Source organism: Poecilia latipinna, unplaced genomic scaffold, assembly GCF_001443285.1.
Source record: "Poecilia latipinna isolate Pla-1442-1.1 unplaced genomic scaffold, P_latipinna-1.0 Scaffold298, whole genome shotgun sequence".
Taxonomy (NCBI): Eukaryota; Metazoa; Chordata; class Actinopteri; order Cyprinodontiformes; family Poeciliidae; genus Poecilia; species Poecilia latipinna.
Window position 1 is genome coordinate 470,593 of NW_015112914.1, and position 21,884 is coordinate 492,476.

A 21,884-nucleotide genomic window follows, 5' to 3' on the forward strand; every position below is an offset into this window, starting at 1 on the left:
CCACTGTGTATCATTTAGGAAAAGGAAAGAGAAAAGAAAAAAGTAATACTGTACAGATGTATTGTAAGTTGCTCAATTACATAAGCATTCATTAGCAGAATCAATTAAGAAGGCAGATATTAACTTCACTTTGACAAGACAAGGCAGAGACAGACTTGCTGTCTGTCGTGGATAAATAATCAAGAAGCACTGATGTAACTCGTCGTCATAAACATGACAGAAATGTAAAAAGTGCAGCCATCACTCATATTGTAAACATAGTCTAATTACGTTTATTTCTACAAGTTGTTTGATCAAATATTCTCCTTTGTAAATTTTTCTGAATTGCTCTGAGGGTTTTGTGCTGAAATGATTTCAGACTGTGCTGGAGTTTGTACTGGTTATTTGATAAGGGATTCGACGTCTCAGTAACAATAAAAGGCCATTGTCATTTCAGTTTATTGCTTTTTCTCTCGCTTCATCTTTTCATGATTAAAGCAGGCAAACAGCGATAAATGCTCCTCTCTCAATGGCATCATTTACTTTGAGAAATGTAATCACATTCTCCCATTAATTTTCCTGGGATTGAACTTGTGTTATAGCATAGCTATTATCATACAGTTACTGAAGCATTTAAAAATATCCTTCTCACAGTAATGTTAAGACAATAATGTCTCATTGTTTCCATTTCACTTTCCTTCATACATTTTTTTTATTCTTTTCATTTTGCTTTGCCAAATATACTTTGCCAGAAAAACATTTGATAATTTTGTCTTACTAGTAGTTTTGCCAGAAAGACAAAATGTTCATTTTGCGTTGCCAACGCTTTAAATCTACTATAATTGGTGACCACTTTATCAAAAAGATTATATTTACATTAAAACATGCAAGAAGCTAGTTTTAGATGAATGGAAGTGACTTAAAAAGTAACTGCACCAGGATGACCAATTTTTGCAGCGCTTGGTTTGATCATGAAAGGATTTGGACGGTTCTCCTGAATGATGCATTTACATCACCTCCAAAAGTGCTGTGAATGGGCATCTTCCACATTTATTGTAAAAATGAGAAAGTAGAACATCATGAAGATGGGCAGGAGGAGAATGAGTTTCTCTCATTTCCTTTTGAAATGATGGCCTGATAAGGAAACACAGAAGGGCTTAGACATCAGCAAGTAGATTTGCTGCTTTTCCTGTCCTTTTAACAGAGAGCAGATGTACCTCATGTGCATCAATAAGTTGTACGATTATGTCTGTGAGTATTTTCAACAGCAAGAGTGCTTTGGTCTGTGCCCTCATCCATGAATTATTGCATGTTTTAATGTCCATTTGCTTGCCTGCACATTTCAACATGTGCTTTTCATTGGATATGAGGCTCGTTTACTTATCGGAAGCTATTCTTAGAGTGACCTTTCAAAAGCCATGCCACGCAGCCCTGTTGTCTGTGTGCGGCCGCCTGTATGATTCAGTTTGAGAGCAGAAAGCCCAGGGACACGTCAGTGGCCTTCTTGCGATTAAGGAGCTTCTCAGTGTTCACATGATTCCTTGATGGGGGAAATCTGGAGGCACTTTGCCTATCTGCTCTGCATGAAAAGTCAAAAACACACCCATGCTTATAACGCATTTATATAAATGCACATGGCAGGAGCTTAAAGGATTATCCTAGCAATATGATAAATCACGCCTTTGTTTCATCTGTGCATCCTCAGGGGTAATTGTAGAGCCCAGACAAGATTCTCCAGCTGCATAATGATGGTTTCACACAACTAGGCATCTTTGGTAGATAAAAATTTTTTTTCTAAAAGGTGAACTTGGTTTTTGAGTCTGAAAAAGTAACAAAAACAAACATCCATCCTTTTTAACAAAATTAACAGATGCCACATTCCTGCAAGTCATTTTTTACTATCCTTTCTCAACATTCTATTCTGTTTTGCACATCTATTATACTCCAAATTCTTATATTGTAGATATACGAGTAGGAGAGGTTTTGTTGTTAAAATTGAATACAAGTGGAGACAAAAGGATTTTGATGCTTTTTTTAAAGAATATATTTGTTCACTAAGCTTGTAATTATGAATTCCAACATTAGAGCAGCTTAATTTAATTTAGGAGGACAAAATCAGATTTGACCAAAAATTTACAGAAAACCAAAGAAACCACTATAAATAGCAAGCCTTAAATTATTTCTCCAAATCAATTCCTATTGCCTAAAAATACTGTTGTTCTGTCAGAATTATTTAACTGGGGTTTTTATTAAATATGGTAAATAAATAAATACATATTTTTAGTGATATTTTGCCAAAAGACTAGACAAATCTAGAGTGGCTATTAAAAAATATAATTCTGAAATGAAATATGTGTGTACAGCAAAGATATTTAAAAAGTAATAATGTCATCATTAGTACTAGCAATTTAAATAAATAATATAAAAAACACAAATCATAATCATTCATTATGTTTGTCACATTTTAAATAACAATCCAGTTCCTGAAGTTGCAGTCCACTGCATGTTGGTTATCTTTGATGACACAGTAATTATAATGTCCCAACTGACTGCTGTTTGAGACAGATGTTGTGTTCACAAATCTTGAAGCAGGTCAGTTCCCAAACTGACTAGAAAATGAGACAAGAGGTCTCTCAGCCACAGTCAAGGTTCTCTGCTCCAACAAGAGAGCAGATGGCAGTTTGTGAAAATAACAAACCAGATCAAAAGGAGAGAAACTGAGGACTGCAGTTTCTCAACACACGCTTATCACTTGTAGATTCCCCTTGAATGATCCCACATGAAACATGCTAGAGAACAGTGAAACAGACAAAGTGCAGGACATTGTCATTGTAAACCACTTACACAGCACATGTGAAGCCAGATGAAATTCACAGTGGCATTTTTATTATTATTTTTTTGCCTGTGTGCCTTAAGGTAACACTGTAATGACAGTGATTTGTGTTTTTTAGTTTCTGTTGTACCACTTAGTGGTACAGGGGGAGCTGTTTTTAAAATGTAGTGCATTTCCAGGCAATGACACCACCTAGCAATACAGTCAGCCTGTCTATCCGTCTTAGTTTTCAAACATTAGTTGCCATGTCTAATCCCCGTTGCCGGGATGCACTTTAGACATTTTAAGCACTCAAAGAAATTGTGGTTCAATGATGAAGACATTAGCTAAGTCCTAAACAAATGGGTTTTTTCACTTTGTCTATGTAATCTATGTGGGATCATCAATCAAAAAGCTAAAATATTTCTAATGGTCAATTAGATTTAGAAAAAAGGATAATGTGGATTTAAAAACAACAAAAAAAAAACTTTTTTGATGCATTTCTGTTGCAGTAAGCAATAAATCAATTATTGCTTATAGTTTTATGCGAGACATTTAAGATGTCTTCCAGTTCCAGAGGGAAGTGTTCTGTACAAATTAAAGTTTATGAGTCTGTGAGAGGGCAAACTTGCAGTATTATATACGAATCTCATATGACTGGAAAATGTTCTTAAAATAATATTAATCACAATAATTTTTGGGACATTTTATCATCCAGAAAAATTTGTTATTGTGCCAGACCTAACTTTTTCACACTAAATTAAAACAGCACAAAAACCTGCACTGAATTTTTAAATACTGATTACAATGAAAACAGTTTTAAAAATGTAACAATGTTATTAAAAAAAGGTTTTGCAAAGATTCCCAACAATCAAACCCCGTTAAAGCATCTACTTGTTTGTGTCATTCATCTCAGGGAGGGACGGAGAAACTCGACTCTGCAGGAAGTTTATGGAGTTTGAAGCGTCAGGCTTCAAACTACATAAACTTTCTTTTTAAGTAAAATGTAATTGCTAATAAAAGCAGAACACTGCACCCTGTTAATAATCTTTTTAAAAATGAGCACACCACAAAAATCAGTGAAGGCTGCAAAATCATTATCCAGTACATTACTTTGCAACATCTCAAGTTGGTAAATATCAACATATTGCAATAATCATGCCAGCCTAGTTTTTTTCCATTCTGTGTCTAGGGAAGTCAGCCTACATCAATCACATCTTATGATATTATCCCTACTTCAGGCATTGATTACAAAACCCACTCCAGTTACACAGTGACTCCCCTCCACAGCATGTTTTTTTTATTTTAATTCTATCCATTCTACTGTTTAAACAGACAATGGAATAAGGTCAACTGACTATAGAAAGAAATGTGGCAGGAAAAACAAGACAGTTGGACCTAAAAGTGTCAAAAATGTCTCTTTTTCAGGCACAACTGTAAACCTACTGCTACCTTAACCGACAGGTAGAGCTGGGAGAGCATTGACCCCCTGCTGCCAAGGGGGTATGAACACTTTTGATGAATCTGATGCTACAAAAGAGCACATGGATCCATCTTGTTCTTTTGTAATAAAGTATGCAGATACTCTTTTATTGAGAGTTGGGTTATATACCTGAAACTGTCCTGACGGTTTCAGTGGTGTTTCTCAGGCCAACGAAGGAGAATTGGTAAAGCCTCCATGAGCGAATGTCCCCAACCTCCACGGAGCTCCTTTTCCACCTGTACATAATTTCCTCCTTGGGGTAGCCATCTGAAGAGGACAGGACATTTGCACAGTCAGGGAGCTTTTTAAACTTATAACAGAGCATTGTTTTTCCAAAGCTAACTACCAACAGTTTATCTGATGACTTTTTCCAGATTAGAAAAAAAAATGGCATCACTATTCAGAGTTTGATTAGTTTAATTTTACTCATATCAACCTGAGGCAATGGTTGTCTAACTGAGGGATGTACTTCATGTTGAGAAGATATTTGCTCCACCTCTGAGGAAAAAGTGTATTTTCCTTAAAAATACTGAGCTGATTTAGAAGTAGAAATTGCGTCATTGATCTCAGGCCATGGGTGAGTGGGCTTTCAGTAATTTCATTCTACACTGCACACTCTGCAGACACTCTAATGAAAATACTAATCTTACTTGTCTAAAACAGATTCACTTAACTGAGCAATTGGATTATCATAATCAAGTCATGTGAGTATCGAATTTCTGTGCGGTTTGGAAAAACAAACTGACCAAAAAAGGCATTGGCTTTTCTCAATGTTCTCCAGCGCAGTGGTGTAACATCTCTGCAGACGGTCAAAGTCTAGAGATGAGCTGTGGTTTGAATTATGCAGGTGAACTCCTTTAGAGCAAGCCTAAGTGCTCTCAGACATCCAATAATGTTGGTCTTCAAAGTAACACATCATCGCAGACCAAGGAAGCAGTCTGCTGTTTTGCTTCTAATGCATCAGGGAGATATTATACATTCAGTCTCCTGGGAAGTTGAAACAAGGAGGATGCAAAGTTCTCAATGACAGTAGTTTAACTTCATTTCAGTCCACTACAGGTAAATATACTGAAAGGTATTTTCTTCTCATTTGAAACAAAATTTCTGCCAGATAGCCTGATAACATTTGACTAGTCTTAATCATTGCAAAAAAGCATGTAATGACTAAGCTTTGCTGCTTTTTGATATGTGATGCAGAAATTTTCCCCGTGATAAATAGCTGCACGCTTCTCTGCTTGCAACATCTGAGACTGAGCTTCTGTGGTGGATGTCAAACAACTTTCAAAGCAATGGAAAAAATCCATAGCTCTCATTCAATTTAAATGAATTCAGATGCTGCAGTTTTAGCCTTGCTAACCTCTCCAGCTTCGCTTTCTTCTGCTCTAGAGACATTCAAGCAGCACTCTTCCTGGAGAACATCCCATAGTATCTCACGGTAAAGGTTTAGCACTCTCATTAGTGCCCTGAATACAATGGGATGCTAAGTATTTTGAGTTCCTGTTACTTTTTGCCAAGATTCCAAGGTTAAAAAAAGTCTCAGAAAATATTCAAAAGTGCATAAAAGCCAATCAACAGTGATGTTGGTGGATAAGAAAAAAAAAATATTCTGACCATTTTAAGAATTTGAACACGTATTGTGCCAATTTGCACGGAAATATTTCCCTACAGTCTATCAGTATGCACATAATAAAACAGGAAAGAAAAGGAAGCTGTAAAGTAGTAGTGCATTAGTAAACTTACAGCTTGAAAACTCCAGGGGACAGGAGTGCTCATCCATTGGGAAGTTATTTAACTTAAGCTGGCACTCAGCATCAATGGTTAACCTGCAGAAACAAAACATCTGCATTCACCATGCCTAAAAATATACTAGAAAGACTGAACTTAATGTTTAAATACTTAATAAACACATAGTCAATTAATTTAACTAACAACAAAATACCCTTTTTCCTAATGATGCTACAAATTAGAAAGTAGGATTTTGCTAAATTAAATTAGACAGAAAACATTTTTCTCTTTTCTTTCATCCTTGAGGAAGTTTAACAGCAAAGTCATTAAACTTCTGCTTAATGGGAGAATGACCTTAAATTGCTTCACCCATCCATGCATTTGCTATTGTCATGTATCATTGTGCTTGGAATCACAGCAGCCATCCTAATTAACCAGTGCTTAAGTTCTGAGTTCCCTAACAAATTAATGAGGTGGAGGACTAGTGTTCTGCTCAGGAGGACATCCATCATAGCTTGATTGAGTCCAGAAGACTTTGCTTTCCCTCTTTTATCACAGGTAATGCATTATTGTGTAAGTGTCTGCAAAAGTGACAATATAACAAGGTACTATCTGTCACTTTATGAATGTATGACACAGATTCATTTTTTTATTTTTACTCTGAAGCATAATAGTCTTATACTGATAACAAAAATTAATTAATAAATAATTATTATATTAAATTATTATAAACAATTTAAAAAGGGAGTAAATTATATTTTTGTCATGATCCGTGTTTCTGTGTTTATATTAAGGTTTTTCTGTGTTCAGTTTCTGTCCTGAGTCTCTGTTGTTTCTGCGTCTTCCCTGTTGATTGCTCCCCAGGTGTGTCTCGTTCCTGTGTATTTAGTCCCACCTGTTGTCTTCGTCTCTTGTCGGATCCTCATCGTTTGTCATTTGTCGTCTGTCTGCCTGCCATCACAGTCGTACTGTAAAGTCCTGTGTTCGTTTAGCTCTCTTTTTCAGTCCTCAGTTTTTCAGTTGCTAACAGTAATTAGCTGTGTGCTAACTCTCCGCCGTGCCGCCTGTGTTGGAGCTCTCTTTATTAAATCATCATCATCATCATCTGGGTCAGCGTTCATTCTCACCACCACCAACCACACCGTCCATGACAATCTTGCCATAGCGGTAGGCTGGTTTGAATAGTTTTTTCTCAGTGTTGATTCAAGTTATTTTCCTCTAATATCTAAAGTTGATTATTTAGAGATCTGAAACACAATGTGTGACACAAATAACCAAACAGAAGCACCACGTAAGGTTTTAACAGCACGGCTATATTCAGCTGCTCACTTTGCTCTCTTCAGATAAGTTACCGCTGGCCTGGCGTTTTGTTCAGCGGTGATACCTTCCTGGAGGGCGGCATTGGCAGGGTTACTGTTGCCAATAACTTTATGTTATTGTTTTGTGGATGATACACTTGGCTCCGTCTCTCGTTGTTTAGCAGTCTCTCTCCAAGACACAACAATTGAGGGTATGGCTGTGACTAACTCTGTTATGTACTCTGTTTTTCATAGCATAGATCTGGCTCAGACCTGATGTAATTAGATGTGTTCCTCTCCTGGATGAAGTCACCAAAAGAGCCACTGCTGCCATTAACTTTTTAAGTTTTGTTTAGCAGATGGCACTGCAGATGGTAACTCGCACTGAACCAGGTTCTGTTGCAGGTTTTTTCTTTTAAAAAGGACAGTTCTCTTCTCCACTAAAGCTATATGTATGCTCACTATGAGAAATTACTGTAAAATCAATTACTAATAATCAACTATCCAATATCGCAATAGCTATTCTTGCAGGAAAAGTGATTTTTGTAAATTGACTCAATTTCCTTTGAAAGCCTTTAATCAATGAAACATACTGAACATGATTGCACTGCTTTGAAAAAGTGATCAAATTGGAATGAATGTGATCATAAATGTTTATCATTTTGGAAGGCTTGTTTTGTTTTGAAACAATATTTTATGTGTATTGATAGAATATAAATAAACTAACTACAACTGAATTGATCTGAATTATTTTCTCACAGATGTGGAGATTTGGAGAATTACATCTCTGCTACCGTAACTTGTAAATAGTGGAATCAAGTGTAAAATTTTCTCATTTCTCAAATAAGTAATTAATTTGCCTTTTTTGAGTGAGACATTGTTTTTATCTGGAGAATTGCACCCAAATTGTCTAGTAATGATTCATTGTTATAACAATTAAGATTATTTTTCTTTTAAATGTATTAGTTTTTTCACAATTGTGCTGGCAATATATGCATATATATGTGTATTTCCATTTCAACTTATTCATTTACTTGAAATACAAAGGTACAAAGTGTGTCTTTAGCATTTGCTCTCTTAATGTTTTCTGAATGTATTTTATGGTTTTGATGGATTACAAACTCCACTGCTCCATTCGCACAATGCACCATAAATCTAAACTTGTTATGATTATATAATTCATTAATGAGTGGACAATGTGAATGCAGCCATAGCAATACATTCACAGGAAAATAATTGAGGCTGCTATGTGTGACAAGTTTATTAAGAAAAACTGACAGGAGTCCTGCTGAGCAGATAATAACTAGAACAATCTCTAATTCATATGAGCACAGAGCTATTCTGGACTTTAATAGCCTTCAGCATCATTGTTGGTTTACATGGACTAAGGACTCAAAGTTGGCAACTAAACTTGCAGAACTGTTTGAACAACAGGCCTCTGCTGTCACCTGATTTACAACAAACTGCGTCACAAGCAGACAATAACAAAGTCCTTGTGTAGTATTGATTTTGAAATTATCAAGAAACAAAATGATGCTCTTTCCCAACATGATTCATTGATTGCATATTTTTTGTCACACAATTAGGATTTATAAATCAAAAGTAAAAGAAAACATAAGAAAAACTGACGGGCGTTTTCTGAAACATTAGTTGCAACTCAAATGTTATTCACTTTCAACTCTTCCAATCTTTATTGGGATAAATTGTTAGTCTATGATGAATCTATACAATCTTAACATGTCAACACTGTTGCCTTGCCTGAGTGTGTAGAGTATTCTTCCATCATTCCAGATCCTGAGCATACGATTGGGTGTGGTGATCCAGTGGGCATCAGCTTTCTTTGAATTCCGAAAGAAAGTGTCTGGGATCCAGATCTTCCCAACCATGTTGCTGTTGAGACGAAGAACCTTCATCGTGCTGTTGAATTTTAACCTCCTGTCGTACCAGGTCTGAGCAAAAAATATGTCGATGGTGTATTCCTGACATAAACAAAAAAATATGTTTAAGCTCCATTTATCAAGTACATTTGCAACAAGCTATTTTATGTATTTGTGCACTTTCTCCAGGCCATCCACATTCAGACAGCAGGAGTGCTGGAGTAAGTAAAAAGAAACAAACGAAAAAAAGACTAGATGAGCCCAGAGGTTCAGAGGGAAGCACAAAAGGAGTGAAAAAATAGAGATTTGTGTGTAAGAGGACATTGGAGTATTAACTTTCTAACAAAGATTTCTAAAAATATAAAGTCAAAGTCCATGCTAAAGGATTCTAACAGAAACTTGAATATACTAACCAGACAAAATTATTCTTTTCTTTCACAAAGCACAGACAGACAGCTGAAAACAGTAATGACAGAAAGTCTGAATAAACCTCAGATTTTTTTAGGACTCAGTCATGCATGTGGGAATGTTTGAAGGATAATAGTTTTGTTTTTTTTTGTTCAAACTGTTGGAAACCTACAAGAGCAGAAAAGCTCTGCCAAACTCCCACAGCCATCCAATCTTAATTCCTGATACTCAGTATTCAAACATCAACCTCTTTCTCTTCAATAGTTCAGCCAGTCCCTCCTCCTTTTGATTCCTAGATCAAAATTAACAAATCAAAATTGACCGCTACAGATGCATACGCCCACACCATCCATCTTCTCTCCTCTTCAGAAAAAATTACATGCCGCGTTTGTCATGTCATTGTGGGAACGCACTTTCCCAATAGCATGCATTACACGTGAATGTTAAGCCATCAGTCAACCTTTCATGTGAGTAGACTGTTCTCTTCTTACACACACACACACACACACACACACACACACACACACACACACACACACACACACACACACACACACACACACCATGCATTCAATGTGCTTGTATTGTGACTCCCAAATGCAAAATCAAACACTCATTTTCTAACTGATCATATCAATGTATGGGTGGGTCTTGAAGTTAACACTTAGTTAAATGAAACACCATCAGCATCATAAACTATGGACAGAAATCAATTAATTTGACCCAACAGAAAATAATTTAGAACCAGATCTTGTTAAGGATGAACTGGCAGAACACCCGACACAACAGTCTCAAGCTTTACACCTGCGCCAACACAGCGCCTGCGACAGACTTCTTTATGGATGACAAATAAAGGTTCTGGGACACTTTTCATCTGATGGTGACCAATTTGCATACTATTCCTTTCCCACTTACCATATTGATGGCATTGACTGGGCCGATGCTGTTGACAAACATGTCGGTGTGGATCACTGTCGGCTTGACTGCAGAGAAGAATAGAAAACTAGAGTTTAAGATTTGGCTGCCGTTAAAAAAGTTACACAAGTACCTTGAACACATGTACAACAGTTATGCTATCTATCTATCTATCTATCTATCTATCTATCTATCTATCTATCTATCTATCTATCTGTGTTTCTGCCTAAATCTGGCCGGACAGATAGTTTTATATGCAGCTTTTGCTTCTTTTAAAGAGTAATTTAAGAACAGGCTCTCTTGACTTGTAACATTAGTAATTTGTGTCCTTCCTAACATTTATGTTTTAAATATTCCACCTCTCCACCAGGTTTTCCAAAGCCTTTGAGTTAGCCTGGGTCAGAGGCTGCATGGCCATAACATATGGATCATGACTGAAAGAACAAGGTTCTGGATGCAAGTGACTGATCTGAGCTTGAAGACTTCTATCAGCCAAGAGGATCAGTTTATTTTCTAAAGTAACATTCTTTTAAATACTGATATGAATTTATATCATGAATTGAGAATTAGTTTTGATCAGATTTGATCTCTGCCCAAATAACTTCAGTTTTCATCCAAACAGCACTCTCCAGAGACATTAAATCACAAGGACTTCAAAAGAGAAGCACAATCAGCAACTATTCTTAATTTACAGCACTCCACGGAATAGAGGTAAAACTTCTCTGACTAAATATGGCTCGTTAGTATAGTTGCTGGCTCAGACACCAGTAGAGCCGGCTAATTATTTCCCCTGTGGGAATGTGTAAGTTGTAGCAACTGAGAAAGACCGGCACTGAGAGAAAGAGATCACAGCATGTTTTGAAGATGACAGTAAAGACAGTGGCTGCCAGCTGCCCAGTAAGCAGATGAATGTATGTCATGTTTTCTCCACAGTGACAAAAAACACTTACTCTAGTCCCAATGACCAAGTATGAACAATGAAGTTGAATGATTGCATCTAAATAATGAGCGATTCATCTGCTGCGACTTGAACGCAATGTTTCACAACCTCCTCCTGGTTCACATAGACCTGAATTGCACACCAGCTTGTGCGTTATCAAATGTCTCTTGCTGCAGAGGCTAATATCATCAAGTTTGAACTTTTGTCTCCTGCTGTTTTAATCTTCATCTTGAGGTTGGATCTGCCCTCTGCTGCCACACTGGAGACTGGAATTACAAGCACCCCTTCAGCCAAAGTTTTGAAATCAGGGAATATTTATCTAACTGAAGTGATCAGAAGTACCTCTACTCTGTGTGTAAAATTAAAAAATGTCTGTATGGCTGCACCAAGTTGTCGAGTCTTTCAAAATCACAAACAAGTTTGTGATAGAAAGCACAGAACATATGTAGGTAAGATATAATTAGAGAAATAAAGGTTTCATAGTGCTAGAAAAGGTTGGAAATTATTTCAGCAGAAACGCATAATTTACGGGGGAAAAGACAACATACAGTAGATTGACAGAGCTTTATCATTACAGGATGGTGTGTGACAGCTTCTGTCTTTAGCCAGATTTCCCAGGAATGCTGCCTCATGAATCAAGCATTCAGGGATACTGAGCATCTCCCAGTACTGCTGTCACAGATGGATGTGATAGGCACATGCAGACAAGCAAGTCCTCCTCAGCTGTCTGTCAAAGTGAAGAGAGAGAGCAACTTGTCTGCAGTCTTACAGGACCATGATGAACAGCTTCCCTCACCGTAACACACGCATGAACATAAACACGGGTAAATGTTTTTATAAATAGCCAGGCTGTCTGTCACAGCTCAACACACAGTGGCATTGACTACTCAGCATGTGTTAATTATGAAATAGTTCATTTGAATTTGGAATCTTGTTGAATTTCTGGAGCTTGAACAAACAGAAGACACCTACAGTACTTGACCACAGCTGATGAGCAACTTGTCTGTGGGCTTACAGGACCATGATGAACTGATTCTTTGTTCTTCATGGTTCTGAATTTTAACTTGAGGATAGTTAAAATTCAAGAACTTCAAGTTTTCAGAACAAACTTGATTTGGAAGCTGTTTGATTTGTTAGGCAACCGTATTACTAAAACAAACTGATTGGACTGCATCTCACAGCATATGTTGAAGCGCTGGAGATCATCATTCCAGATGTCAGAATAGGCACATGCGCTCTCAACCATCCAGCCCTGCCTTTCCCCTGGCGTCACAGGCCCGAAAGGAAGGCACACAGTCACATGTGGATTATTTTGCTTTCAACCTCCTGGGCAGGAAAGAGGACTTTCTAAAACCTTCAAAGGATGAGCTAGAAAGTTTAAGATCAGTTGTGTGCTTAGTCAAAACTGAGATGTGTCATTTCCTTTGTCGTCCAACTCCTCCAGAAGTCCACTAAAGCCAATACGGTGAACGTCGATGAGTGGTTCCCCTTTGGTCTTTAAAACTTAATGATGCCGCTGACTCTGCCGGAGCGGGGCAGCTGTGTACCAGCTTGCCTGCTGGACCAGAAAGAGTTTTTCCAATTGATTGTTTTGCTTTTTGCCAGTCTGCCAAGCATTGCCCCACACGTGTCTGGGCTTGGTAGTTAGATAAAATTATTTAGCCATTTTTCTTTTATATGTTGGTTAATGCTTCTCACTGAAGAGTTGCTGATTGTATGCTGTGTGATTGTTGTCACACGTTTGGAGGATTCACTGGTCTCTCTTAGCCTTGAAGCTATATTTTTGGTATTAGAAATCTGTTCATGTTTGTGTCTTTTTCTCAGTGCATAATAATTAATCTTTCAACTGCAAAATTTGGCTCTTTTGTTAATAAATTTTCAGACAAGTATGTCTGTGATCATTCTGTGTCTGTGTGAGGAGTGTTTACTGTTCAGTAGCATTGAATTCATTCTTTCATGGGTGCCTGGCATCTTTGGCTAATGATGCAGTAATCTAGTGGTACCACAATTAATAATTTAATTAATAATAAATTTACTTATCGTCATTAATAATCACATAAACAAAATATTGATTCAATTTATGATTTCTAAAATATTTATCCTTTTTTTTCTGCTTATGCTTGATTACAGACTGACTAATTGCATTAGCTGTGAAAATAAGAGAGAGAGAAAAAAACACTCCATACCTCCAATGTCAGGTCTGAGCTTGTTATCGTAGCCATCTAGTAGGCTGTTTAGGATGTGTGTTACATCACTCTCATACACTTTGGGAGTCAGCACCCACGTCTTGTTAGACACCTCATCATCATCATCATTCTGGAGGGAGCTGCAGGGAAGAGAGAAGGAAAAGTACACAGAACTGGTGAATGCTTTAAAAAGGCAAGCAGGCATAAATCTTTGCTGCCAATAACTCTTTGAAGAATCTAGATTGATGAGTGACAACATTTAATTTCCCGTTGGGATTAATAAAGTATTTTGGAATATGAAATTGTCGTCAGCCAAAGTGTCAAAAAAAAAAAAAAAACTCAGGCAAAATGAAAATCATCATTGAAATCCCTTTACTGTTTTTATTTTATCCTGTGGAACTAAGAATATAAAATGCTGCAGTAATGTTCTGCAGGTACAGAATATCTGGGTTTCCTTGTGGTGTCTGTTGTCTCGATCCTTTAAAACAAGACAGAAACTTGGGAGCACAAAGCAATCACTGACACAATACTCATAAACATGAATGTTCTTCATTTTATATCTGCCTTTAGCATATGCTGGACATGGTACGTTATACCTTTACTGTATTTTAACAATTTTCTTTGCTCTTCTGTAACCTTTGTGCACTTTTTGTCTACCACAATTCATACCCTGGTAAAGTAATCAAATTTTAAATTTAATTTGTTTAAGACCGTGAATGGGGTTCCACAAGGTCCTGCACCGAGGCCTAAGATGTTTGTGCATCAATAACTTTGGAAATATGTAAATTAATTCAATTCAGTTTATTTATACAGCATCAATTCAAAACAAGTGTTGTTTCAAGGCACTTTACAAAATAATACTTTATATATATATATATATATATATATATATAGTACCATAAAGGCTGATGGTTAAAGTGCAAGTAAAAATAAAAAAAAGAGCTCAGTTTGGACCTATGCTTAATGATTGGATGGTTTTAGTTATGTTTCTGAAAAAGACCCACTAAATTTAGTGAAAAGTTATAACATTTGTTCCCAAAGTGAAAAGTAACAAAACACCTTTTATGGAAGACTGATTAAATATTAACATTGGGTCACAACTTCAACAAATTCATCATATATAAGTAGTCATTATCTTATTATGGAAGTGACCTGATGGAGAATCTGTTTTCTTCCAAGCAGATGGTCAAAATCATCCACTAAACTATGACATACTTTAGCATCTCCAGGGACAGAGGCATTTTTAGAGCTTCCTTTTTGGCTTGACTTTCCACAGCACCAAGCTATCTGATCAGCTTATGTAACCCCCTTTTTACACCTCTAAGATCAGGTTGTGATTTTATAAGGAAGGACAACTGTCAAAAATAATATTAAAAAAATACAACAAAAACATGTCAACTTTTTTTTGCAAAACTTGCTGTTATTTTAAAAGCCATTACACAATAATGTGCTGTAATAAAAAAAAGAGGCTAAATGCAACTGAAATATTTCAGCTGCATTTAGTTGTGTCTACTTCTACTCTTTAAGTCAAATAAATCTTGCAAATTTTACATCAGAATTTAGAAAACAAAATTGCCAGCTTGTCTCTTGTTAAATCAACTTAATGAACTTTAGTTTCTGAGTTAAAATAAAAACAAACTTCTAGTTGACTTTACTTAGAGTGGTAAGTAAATTTCCATCTTCAGGTCAAACCACCTGAAAATAGGTGGTCAAACCTGACCCATCATTATTAGGTCATAATGATATAATCTAATATCATATCATTAATGAGTCGTCAATAAGTCTTAGCAAAAAGATAAACTTAAACCTTATTAAATAAATTAATTAATTAATACAACTTTTCTACCTCCCACAACAACTCCCAGAGTGGATTTTAATTTGCAGCCAAAACTTTTGGCAAGGACAAAAATGTTCTGCTTTGCAGCTCTAATATTTTTAGATATTTTTACATGTCTCCATGGTATGAAAAAAAAATTGAACAGATTTTAAAAAAAGTTCAAAGGCTATTATAAGCAAATAAGCATACTATATGTGAAAAAATTATTTTAAAATATATGAAGAATCTTCTTCATATATTTAGTAATTTCTTACCCCATGCTAGATAATCCATGAACTGCTATGGCATTAAGTTAATTACATTGTTTTTGTTTATTAACCTGTTAAGAATAGATAACATTTCCTTTACAGAGTTAAGATCTCTCAACGCTCCTGACTCAAGTAACTAAATATCATTCTTTTGATCTATATTCTTCTACATAGTGAGAGAGTGGCTCATCAATACACAAATCACCAAAATACAACACTGTGTGTGTCACACTCTTAGATAAGAAGCAACCCTACACATGTACTGTATCATGATGCTTTAGTATTCGTAAGACTCGGCTGATGGGAGCATTCACATTTTTCTCTCTGAATTATTGATTTTCCAGGTGTTGCAAACAGGAAGATAAAGGATTTATCAGATAAAAGGAAGTACACCAATTTTTTGTTGTCCATCTTTGGGTTTCTTTAAGACTTTTTACAGAGGGAGCTTTCCTCCTTTGCTCTGGTTGGTGTTTATATCGCACCACAATGCTGCATATCAGACGCTGAGAATCATCTCACTGACCTGATAACCAACGACAAGAAAAAACACCCAGACTCTTTCATCTCTGTTGTTGGGAATTTCCATAGAGCAAATATTTCAAATGAATTCCAAAATAAAGACGGCATATTATCTGTCGCACAAAAGATTTAAGCACACTAAGAATCTGACCACTGAGCAACAATAAACCACAGTTAACTCTGCATCTGAGGAAAATGAACACGCTTATTTAGGTGAGCATAAACAGGCAGACAGAGGAGACAGACAGGGAAGCAAGAGGGAAAAAATATCTGCAGTTTTTCAAAGTAGCTGGATTTTTTAATATTCATGTTGAATGGCATCTCTCTATGGAAATATTCCCAACATAACCGGATCAAAGGACAAGCCATGTGTTCTCCACTGCAGACAGAAATGAGGGTCTGCCTACTAATTTGATACCTGAAGTTACGCAGAGAGAAAAAGAGCACTGAGCAATATGAACGCAAGTTTGAGCTGCATGTGTGTATTTGTGTTTATAAATATGAATATGTAAGCCAGTGACTTCGTTTGCAGAGATAAAAATGAGAACAATGTAGTTGGATCATGGCAACAAACAGCTCTATGACGACCACTTCACATTCTGGTTGTCTATATTATTTTAAATATAAAGAAACTAAATCTGACAAAAAAGCACAGCATTCAGCAGTTCTGGCTTCACTTTGTCAAGAACAATATAACAAACCAGGTTTGTTCTATTGCTAAACTTGCTAAACTTTCTTTTAGCAAGTTTAACCACACTTAGAAGGAAAGACAACCCAAATAGTGTATTAGCGAATCAAATTGTAGCAACATACGGCATTTTGGTATTTAGACTTGGTAATAAAGACATACCAGTGATCAAACCATGCATTAGAATCACAAAACAAAGAGCTTTACAATATCTTGAATGTTAGCTTGTAGCTAACACTACACTTCTCTGGGTGAGAGATGAGTTGTCCTGATAATTTTAGAAACTTTCATGTTGAACCATCACTCAAGTTTACAGATAATAAACTGTAAACTTTATTATCTGTAAACCCAAAGAAGAGGAATAAAATAAATCCAGTGAGTGGCAGTCGTTTGGTAATAGTAGCTCAAATAACTACTTATTACAACCAAGGTATGAAAAATATTCCTGATGAACACAACAGAAAACTTCACTTAGTGTCACTCCCATGGGTTAAGAGCAAGAAGATTAGGTTACAGTTGTCACAAATTCATCAAACATGGACAATAACAAACTGGTAAAAGTTGGCATGGTTCTGGGAATCTTGATTTGGACTGGTACATTCATGGTGGGATCAGAATCTGGAGTAAATAACATGAAAACACATCTCTTTCCTGTCTGGTTTTCTATAGTATGGGCTGCTTCTGGTGGTGTAAAGTTGTGGGAGACATTTTCTTGACACACTTCAGGCCACTTAGTAGCGACTGAATGTTGTTTAAATGCCGCAATCTACCTGGGTATCCAAAGTGGTGATGTAAATCCCTTTAAAACCACAGTGTACCAATCTTCTATAAGCTATTTTCTTCATATTAGTGGATCTTATTACAAAGCTCAAATAATCTCAGATTGGTTTCTTGATCACAGCAATGAGTTCACTGTACTCCAATGGCTTCTACAGTCACAAGAGTCCACTCCCAAAGCGACTTTTGAGATGCAGTTTAACAAGACACATGGATCAATGACGTGCAGCCAGCAACTGTACAATGCTATACTGACAAAAAGGACCAAAAATGTAATCTGCTTAACAACTTGTTCAATGTCTGATTAGTTGGTTCCCAGTGATAAAAAGGTGTGTCTACTTAAATGGCCAGAGTGTGTAACTTTGTAACTCTGCTCTATATCAGATATTATTTTTAGAGTTACCATATTTTTAAAAAAACCAAATCAAACAAATTGTACATCTACTTTTCTGCATCAGTGATTAAATGTGTGTGACTTTAGATTAACCTCTCCCACACCTGTCTTCTATTTTACTTCAGACAACATGGCTACATAACACAGTTTACCAAGTCTAAGCTGCCTTGTAGGGCGACCTGACACAAATCTGACTTTTCTACTGACAGTCAGTGGAAAAGTAGTTAGGTTGCCTCCATGTTGCTCAACAGCAACACGGAGCCAACATTCACACATCTAAAATCAATATTTGCAGGTAAAAGCTAAAGCAAACTTAAACCAAACAAACACTAATTCTGCTCATCTCTATATTTAAATTTTTAGCTTAGATATCTATGCTGCCTCTTGTTCAATAATGAAAAATAAATGAAAATGACGACATACTGCAGCTGTAACAACAACAGCTAGGGATGCACTGATATGATACTTATTTATTAATTTGGTCTATATTTTAATGAATTTCCAGAGAAACATAAACGTTCACACACAACAAAATAGAGAACAAATGCAAAATAGCTCTATAAAAAGATATTTAGTAAGGTAACCAGCAGCCAGGCCCTGCAGTACATTGCAACAATTTGGTCAGAATTTTAAAAGTCTGTCACAATCATTTGAAGTAAATGTAAATGGAGGCTCCAGTCCTCAACGCAGCTGTTTCGGGTTTGATTCCCAACCGTGGGAATCAAACTCACTGCTTGTTCTCTCTTTTTATCTCTTGGGCATTCTTCTTGTCATGCTCTGAATAAACAAAAGCCACAAGTGCTGCAAAATATTCAAAACAAAACAAAAGAACATCAAGGAAACAAGCTTTGACAAATTAGGCCAAGTTTGTGATATGTAGCCATAAGGCACAGCTTGGGCAAAACTCTGCTCAGCATATCAGCACAGATACCTCATACCAACTGCCAAGCAGGGTAGTGAATGGATGACAGTTGACACTTGTTTTGCTGCCACAGAACATAAAAACTTGCAACAGCTGAGTTAAACCAGAAACACTTCGCTGTACCTAAAAATTCTACAGTGTAATGTGAGGCAGTCTGCTTCACAGCTGAGGTTTGAAAATGAAAATAAGAAGGCAGTGTAATGTTCAGGACTAACTTCCCTCTAAGGTCATATGAACATTTTAACAACCACCATTGTGCAATTAACTGTGTGCATATCTTAAACATGTATAAATAGCTAAAGTCAGAGATTTTTTCACAGTGAATAAACATACTCAAATTACACTTCTCCTTAAGAAAAACTATTATGCTATTCTGTTTTTGCACATCTTTAACAACAGAAGGCACTGTACATATGAACTGCAAACAATTGTCTGTATGAAAAAGCTCCTGATGATGCAATCACTCTGTTTCTCTGAAATATAATATAAAACAATATGATTACCTTGCAACTTTATCACCTAAAAATAGCCTTAAATAAATATATTAAAACACAAACAACATTTGGATATTTTATTGTAACACCTTTTCAACGTTGCCAATAACTGCTAGCAGGACAAACCTTTAGACATTTACAGCAACATTAGCTTAGAAAAAAGCAGATCATATAAGTAACCTTGACCCACCCCTCAATCAAAGGTGGAGGTAAACAACATTTCTCATATATAATTTCCAGTTACATCAACTATGTAGCTATGTTCACTACGTCACCATTTCCTTCTTCCAACTAAGAATGAGTTGAAGCATTGAAAAGGAAAATAAAAAGTCAGTCACATGACTTCTTCAAGGCTGCGTTCCCATGACATCAATGTTTTCATGACCCACATCTCATAATCAGTTGCTGATAAATGAAACAATGTCCAAACACATTTCCTGCATGTTGTTTGTTGGTTTTCTTTTAACCAGGATCAAGTAGCAGCTTTGATCTATATCTGGACCTGCACTGAGGTCCATGTATCATAATGCAGTCTGACATCAATGCACATCAGATGTTGGTGAGTCACAAAGTGGCATAGATCACACTGAAAGCATGCAGAGACCTTGGGAAATGCCTTATGTAACAGCTTTCCTACGTGAATCATAATTAACTTTATGAAAAAAAGGTAGGAAACAAACAACTGCTAATTAAATCATCTGCAGGGCCTTCATTGTCAAAATGAAATATATTTTATATAATGTGTGACTTTCATTTAAAAAATAACATTCCCTATATGAATATTTTAGGTAAACTGGAAAAACCTTTGCTGTGATTTGCATTAACTATTGGTGTTTGAACTCTTGCACAATTTCATAAAAACAAACCTCAGATGTAAATGTGAAGAGTGTAGAGTTTACCCTGACGCATTATGAACACTAATTATGCACACAATTAGAAATAAACAGGCCTGACAAAGGAAGGGTTGGACAAGGAGCCCTGAGGTTGCGATTAACGTGATGGAGACTGATTTATCTGCCTCCATTTTTCACTCTTCAAGCAGCACAAGAGGAAATGATGGGAGGAGAAAAATATCAGCTGTTTTTTCCCTCTCTGCACATGGGAATGAACTAACTGGCACACAGCTTTTATTTTATAAAAAGAAAAATCACCCACACTTGAAATACAGCTAAAATTGACACTAAAAATGTTGAGCATCACTCTTAGTGTGTCTGTGCCTTTCTCTTATGTTCTCTGTGTGGTTGTCTGCCATTTTGAAAATTTTTTTTATTTCAGATAAAAAATACAAAAGCTCTCAATAATGCCCAAGCTCTTAAATTAAGCTGACAGTTGTCCAATATTTCACCTGAGGCTTATCTGACACATGAGTTTATAAAGGAAGCTTTGACTCCTGAAATAGACCTGATCCTTGAAGAGAGCTTATGTAGCTTTAGCTTCCCCCAACTTAGCCTGCCACTATGCTATTTCTAACCGGAGACATACTGAGAGAATCTGCAGGAGACATCTACCATAAGATTAAACAGCAACAAATCTTACACTCAGTATGGATGTTTCTGACGTTGTTTTCAGTAAATAGAAAGAATTCAATCGATGTATTGATGAGGTTATTAAAGCTCGCTTAGTTTCAAGCCACAGGTATATGAAAGTAAACATTAAAATACCCACCGGGTTTATTCCCTATCAAGATTTTCATCGCTTGAAATCCGTAAATAGCAGGGTGGTGTTAAATGGGAGGAGGCATGCATTGCTATGTGCAGTTAGAACAAGAAATATGCAGATCCACAGAGCCGACATAGATTCACGATATGAAGGGAAATGTGCATTTTAATAGCTTACCTTTGAGATAGACTAAAGACAATAAACACCCAGAGTAACCGCTTCAGTGGGAGGGAAGGCTTCGCCATTGCTATTGAGCATCTAGAGGTTGCCTTCAGTGAAGCCGTCATCACCATCTTCATTTCCTCTTTTCTGCAGATGGACGTCTCCGTCTATTTACTGTTTCCTCTTAGCGATACATTACGTACGCTGACAGTAGCGGCTCTGCGATTTTAAACCCAAGACGGACGAAACGACGTGACTCGAAGTGCGAGCAGGCAGAACTAAATCGATGCGAGTCGGCAAGCTCGGCTCTGTGCAGCTCGTCTGTTTTTTTTTTGTTTTGTTTTTTTTTTTGCGTGTCTGTGTCCCGTACGACAGCCTAGAAGGGGCCTACGGACCTACCACAGAGGACGAAGCCTCGAGTGATAAAACACTCGGCGAGCACTGGAGAAAAGCTTGGAACCTCAGAATGAATGCAGATTAACGCCGGGGTCAGAAAGGAACTGATGCACGTTGCTGCAGCACAGATCAACACATGCGCGGTCTCAGAAAGCGGAAGTATAA

General features: G+C 36.7%; 1 protein-coding gene across 5 annotated transcripts in view; it reads right to left on the reverse strand.

The window, feature by feature from the left end:
- The window catches only part of gabrg2 (gamma-aminobutyric acid type A receptor subunit gamma2), a 41,389-nt gene extending 19,512 nt beyond the window's left edge, over positions 1-21,877 (reverse strand). For 4 of the 5 annotated variants that reach the window (XM_015034431.1, XM_015034430.1, XM_015034429.1 and 1 more), the window contains exons 1-6: positions 21,339-21,875; positions 13,624-13,763; positions 10,498-10,565; positions 9,056-9,276; positions 6,015-6,097; positions 4,404-4,541 (exon numbers count right to left, since the gene is read on the reverse strand). In XM_015034431.1, coding sequence (XP_014889917.1) covers positions 4,404-4,541; positions 6,015-6,097; positions 9,056-9,276; positions 10,498-10,565; positions 13,624-13,763; positions 21,339-21,460 — 772 coding nt within the window. In that variant the 5' untranslated portion in view covers positions 21,461-21,875. Of the gene's footprint in view, positions 1-4,403; positions 4,542-6,014; positions 6,098-9,055; positions 9,277-10,497; positions 10,566-13,623; positions 13,764-21,338 lie in introns of all 5 variants that reach the window. The other variant, XM_015034433.1, reaches the window with a different exon arrangement.
- Between the last annotated feature and the right edge of the window lie 7 nt (positions 21,878-21,884).